At 37.2% G+C, this 5,824-nt stretch overlaps 1 protein-coding gene across 1 annotated transcript; it reads right to left on the minus strand.

Annotated features, from left to right (window-relative positions):
* Positions 1-253: 253 nt before the first annotated feature.
* LOC115797450 (putative ferric-chelate reductase 1) lies at positions 254-4,160 on the minus strand. Its single transcript, XM_030754032.1, has 7 exons — positions 4,078-4,160; positions 2,493-2,878; positions 1,865-2,053; positions 1,618-1,713; positions 799-934; positions 479-652; positions 254-352 (listed from the first exon to the last, which is right to left on the minus strand). The coding sequence occupies exons 2-7, from the start codon at positions 2,874-2,876 to the stop codon at positions 309-311; spliced, it is 1,023 nt and encodes a 340-aa protein (XP_030609892.1). The 5' UTR covers positions 2,877-2,878; positions 4,078-4,160; the 3' UTR covers positions 254-308.
* Positions 4,161-5,824: the final 1,664 nt, after the last annotated feature.

Raw genomic sequence — 5,824 nt, forward strand, 5'->3', positions numbered from 1 at the left:
TGAATGACATCTACTGGTAAAAGCCGTGGTTCTGGTTCACCGGATTAAAAATAACAATAACAATTACAATAACAGTTAAAGCACTATATATATATTTATTTATTTATTTATTATTTATTTATTTTTTTTTTTTCTTATTTAAAAATCTCAAACTGCAGTCAAAAAGCCTCATAAGAGTGATTGCCCTCCACCATCTTGCCGTTTTCATAATGGTCAGTTAACACAAAATGAATCCTAGGAGTAAACACAGTACCATGGCTGGATAGTGAAGTTTTCATTTTTTGTTGCAGGGCCGGTTTCAGTTTTCTTTACAGCATGGTCAGACTCAGGACACCCACAGTGATCACCAAAGCTGCAGGTGAGAATGGGAGAACAGAGGAACAAGCATTAAGCACTGTACATGTTTCCTTTCTAAGCATATCCTCTAGCCTCAGGTAACTATTAAAAAAAAACAAAAAAACTTGTCTCTTGTGCTTACCTTGCATCAGAGATTGCTGGATTGTGACTGCATTATTAGGGGTGACAGTAGGGGTGACAGCAGTGGTGGTGGTGGTGGTGTTGGCAAGCTGATTGGTGGTGGAGGCAGTCACATTTGTCAGGTCTACAGGATTTGTTGTTATTTGGGGAGTGGGGTTTCCCAGACTATCATCACCTGAGAGAACAAGCAAAGACAAAATGTTATCTGATGTGTTTAAAGTACAAAAAGAAGTACTGATATATTTTCTGTGATAATCTCTGCAGTGATGGGTTTAAGTGGACTTTTGAAGGTGCATATAATGTGATGAGATGCTATCTTACTGGCATTGTAAGATCCAGTGGCGACAGAAAGTGAGAAAGATGCAGCTGCTCTTTTACTTGAGTCTGGTACTGTGGCATCAAAGGTACACTGGATTTTATTTCCATTGACTCTGCCCCTTACATTATTGACTGGCAGCTGCAGAAGAAAACAAATAACAATGAAAAGAGTTTTCATTAATATTATCTGATATTTATGATGATGGTTTGATTAATCCTTTCCTTGATATTGAGCAGCAGATTCAGAAAGCACAGCTCTCTGTGTGTGTGCGTGTGTGTGTGTGCATGTGTGCGTGTGTGTGTGTGTGTGTGTGTGTGTGTGTGTGTGTGTGTGTGTGTGTGTGTGTGTGTGTGTGTGTGTGTGTGTGTGTGAAAATGCCTACATCATTTACAGTGACTGGTTGTAATTTGTACTTGTATTAAACTAAAGTTTAATACAAGTAAAGGCAGGAGGGAGAATTGCCATTTGATGACATGAATAAAATTGGGTCACTTTAATGGCCAGGTCTTTGTGTATACAAATTTATTTTTTGCAAGGACTCCAACCAATAAACAAAAAGTGTGCTAGTGGAACTCACTGTTAGGACATTTAGTGTGCCCTTGTTGAGAAGAGCACTAAAGTATTTGACAGCACCATTAGCAGCAGATTTAGAAAGCACAGCTCTCTCTCGCTCTCTCTTTCCATGTGTGTATGTGTGTGTGTGTGCCATTTGATGACATGAATAAAATTGAGTCACTTTATTGGCCAGGTCTTTGTGTATATAAATTTATTTTTTGCAAGGACTCCAACCAACAAACAAAAAGAGTGCTAGTGGAACTCACCGTTCCGATAGTCAGTTTGCCGTTGTTGAGAAAAGCACTAAAGTATTTGACAGCTCCATTATTCTTTGCGCAGATGTAGGTTGTGTCATTGTTTCCCTGTGGTAAAAAAACAGAAATTGTCAATGGTACTTGTTTACAAAGATCACGTCTAACAAATTTAAAAGATTATAAAGTGTAAAAGTGTAAAACAGTGTAAAACTTTATTGTAATTTCCTCTGAAATTTTTTTTTTTTTTAAATTGACATACCAGTGTAGCGTTAAGTGACAGAATAGCAGCAATGTAGCCATCTGAGTCTCCTGAAAGTGCAAACCCAAAATTTTGACCGTTCAGTTGTCGGACACCAAGAAAGAAACATGTCCCGTTGGTTGGGTCACAGTCAGAGGGTTGTCTTGCACAGAGCTGTGTCTTGCTGCAATTATTTGCAGAAATGGTTTCCTGCAATGAAAAGTAAAATCCATTTAAGGGACTGGGGTAATGTGTACTTTATTAGCTCCTTAGCCTCCTGTGACCCTGCGTCCACATATGGGGACATTACATTTTGGCTTTGCTGCACCTTATACTTCATTGTGCTCAATAGTATTTTATATTTTGTTAAGTCATGTTGTATTTGTTGTGTTATGGTATAAAATAATCCCAGTGTCCACATCTGAGGACATCTTTTTTCTCACAAAAGTATGTAACAACCATGTAACAAAATACAATTTCCTGTTCAAAGAGGAAGCTTAGTTTATATACATTTCATGTCCATTTAATCACAAATATCTAGGAGAAACTGAAAATGCATCGCAAACAGGAGCTCGGTTCTCAGGAGGTTAAATATGCCACTTTATTGTCTCTTGATATTGTCTTTTATTTATTTTTACAATTCACTCACCGTAAGATTTGTCACATTACTGTTAGGAGTTATTGGGGGAGCTGTTGTAGCTGATGTCACGTTGGCTGGTGCTGTAGTTGCATTGGCTGGTGCTGTAGTAGAATTGGCTGGTGCTGTAGTCGCATTGGCTGGTGCTGTAGTCGCATTGGCTCGTGCTGTAGTCATGTTTGCTGGTGCTGTAGTCATGTTGGCTGGTGCTATAGTCATGTTGGCTGGTGCTGTAGTCATGTTGGCTGGTGCTGTAGTCGTGTTGGCTGGTGCTATAGTCATGTTGGCTGGTGCTGTAGTCGTGTTGGTTGATGCTGTAGTGTTTTGAGCATAAGTGCCCATAAAACCTCCAGCCAGCATCACAAACAGGAAGGTGAGGACTAGTCTGTTGGCCATGCCTAGAGTAGATAGAATAACACAGAGATGAGAAGAGAGAGCCACCAGTCAATCACTCACCATAATCTGTAAGTGAAGGTTTATCACAGCACTACATCTACAAACCTTTAGTGTTACTAAAGCTACACTCACAAGGGAGCTAGAAAAACCATATTTTAATGGTACCATCTTAAATTACATATTTAATGCTTTGGACAAACTGTAATCAGTCCAAGAGGTAATTGCCAGAGTAATGATCCCTATATATTGCAAAATGCAGTCATGCATAATTAATTACGATTTGGGTGAATATTTTGGAAACTAGACACCTCTAGGACACCTCCAAAAGAAAAACTGGCATAAAAAAAGAAGAAATGTCTTGATGTTGTTTGCCCACCAGGGTGCGCTCTGACTCACTGCTTGCAATACCCTCAGCACTGACGCTAGGAAGTCTAACCAGGGCCGACAAAAAGTGAGTTGTTTGGTTTGGAAATATAATACCAAAATTTAAACATATTTTTTTCCCTCAAATTTAACATTAACATAGTTTATCTGTATACTTCATGCAAACATATAAAGCACAATCACACCCTAATCACTATCAACATTGGCTCCAAATATCTAACACTGATCAGGTTCTGAAATTTAGTGCAACAAGGACACACATAATTCATATTTTCAGGTTACATATTTCTCATATTACATTTACAAGAAAGGAAGATATGAAACCAGCAAAATAAAATGGCAATAAACCACCAAACCCCACACCACAACAAGGCAATTAATTTGTCCTATTGCTCAACCAAATTTGAAAATGAAATTAAATCACAGAACTGACATTTGATATAAGAGCAGCCTTAGTGGGGAAAAAAAAAAAGCCCCATTACGATTTAACACAAAATGTGATGTTTTTGTTTATAATTTTTTAATTTATTTATTTAGTAAAGATTATTATATTTTAACTGACACTGGAAAGCAAGAATACTTGCAGAATACTTTTACTAATTACATTCCTAATTAAATTCTTGGTTGCTACTCTTGACAAAACTGAAACTGTCATCCACAATCTATTAGTGTAGTAAAACTATTAGATTGTGAATGACAAACATAAATGGGGTTTTGAAGAGAATAATGATATTCATAGATCCCAAAAGTAATTGAAAAAACAAACAAAAAAAACCCCCAAACCAATACAATGTTCCATAGATGTTGTTTTACCAACCTGTAGGTCTTGCGTGTGTAGTTTTAGTCTCAGGTATGGCTTGAAGGTGGCCTGCCTCTGATGCACCTAACAGCTCCCAGGTGAAGAAGTGACATCTGTTCACTTTGTCGCTATTTAAATAAAGGGATGGGCGGGGAAACTGTGAGATCACTGTTAATCAGTAGGGTGAGGTATAGGAGTTAGGGTGTGTATTGTTGAATCAAACCTGTGTTTTGCCTTGGCCATTTGACCGAGAGAGTTCTGTTATCTCTGCTAATGCACTGCTTCCCCGAGGGCGCAAAATGCCTGTAACCTACATGGGTATTGTGACAAAAATGGAGAAACAAATTCAGTCTTTACTGTGTACTGCCATGAAGCAATAATATTATGAGAATAAACACTGAAACGTTTATATTGACTCTAAAAAGTAAAATAAATACGCAGGTCACTTTCAGCTTTCTACATACTACCAGGAAAATGACTGAACTGATTGGCTTCAAGAAAGTTCTTCCAGTTTTTTTCTTCCAAGTCATCCAAATATAAAAATTCTGTTATCGGAATAGTATTATTCCAAATCATCTGCTTAGCTCGTTTCAGAAACTCAGCATGTTTGAGAATTGATCTGCATCAGTCCAAGTTTGTGCCCTGTGGTTACTTTGGGAACTTAAATATGTTCCATTTTCCAAAGTTGGTTTTAAATGTCCTACTGAGAAGAAGGACTCCTAAAGGTATGTCATTTGAAGGAATACTGTAGTTTTGATGGGTGCAAAACATTGGCATAGTTGTGTGTGCATATGTATTAAAAGTTAAGCAGGTATGACGCAAAACCCCCAAAACTGGTTTGTCAGAGACAAAGCAAGCTCTTGGCTTTATTACAATTTCAGCACTGTGCTTATGTGGGTTTCCCACTTATTGTCTGAGCAGGTAGGTCAGGCAACGCTAAAGAGATCATCCACTTGTACTTATTCAGTAATACACACCGCACAGTCATGTGAAAGAAGGGACTTCTTAAGTGATGAATGTATTGAAAACACTTTTTCAGTTTTATAACCCAAACCTTTAATATATAATGTCATAAAACACTGAAAGTTGCAAGCTGGATAACAGATACACCCTTTTCTATCAAAAGCCGTTATTATCATAAATGTACATTAATTCCTTGTAAAGCTGGAGGAAATAAAATACAGTCTTTGTGTTTTTAAACATTTACACTGAGCAATTAGCATTCTGATGCTATTTGGTGATAATTGTGTTAATTTAAATTTTATTCAGTGCTCCTGATAATAAATCAAGGTTTTTGGAATTAAAAGCCACATCACATCTTATTTCTTTTTTAATTCAGTTGCAGTGTAATGATATGGAAAAATGAGAGGTCAGAATTTCCAGGGATGAACAACAGTGGAAAATTTACACATAAGTCAGGGCCCATAGTTGGCAATGAATTAGTGAGAGGCTGTGTGAGGTTATATTTGTCCTCTACTGAGTAATAACAGACTAACATAAACTGTAAATATATTTAAAAATTTGATTGAGTGGTTATTATCTTGCAGAATAAAAATGATTATAGTAAAAAAGAAAAGAATACACAGTGGCAACAGTTGTGAGTCACATTTTGGCATGAAAGTCTTTGTCATGCATTTCTTTTGCTAAACACGTTTCACTGGTTAAGTAAAGAAGTTTTTCTGTGAGTGAAACTGGCCATGTGTTTATCTGGGGTTTTTCTTTTTGGTCAAGTGGATGCACATGTATATGTTGTGAATCAGCCTAA

Source organism: Archocentrus centrarchus, chromosome 18 (assembly GCF_007364275.1).
Source record: "Archocentrus centrarchus isolate MPI-CPG fArcCen1 chromosome 18, fArcCen1, whole genome shotgun sequence".
Lineage (NCBI taxonomy): Eukaryota > Metazoa > Chordata > Actinopteri > Cichliformes > Cichlidae > Archocentrus > Archocentrus centrarchus.

Bases quoted from the DNA above. Each gene is read 5' to 3' on its own strand.
- LOC115797450 (XM_030754032.1), bottom strand. From the start codon at position 2,876: ATGGCCAACAGACTAGTCCTCACCTTCCTGTTTGTGATGCTGGCTGGA. The intron at 1,714-1,864 runs GTATGTCAATTT...TTTTTACCACAG, and splicing joins TGTCACTTAACGCTACACTG to GGAAACAATGACACAACCTA. The intron at 353-478 runs GTAAGCACAAGA...TCTCACCTGCAG, and splicing joins CCAGCAATCTCTGATGCAAG to CTTTGGTGATCACTGTGGGT.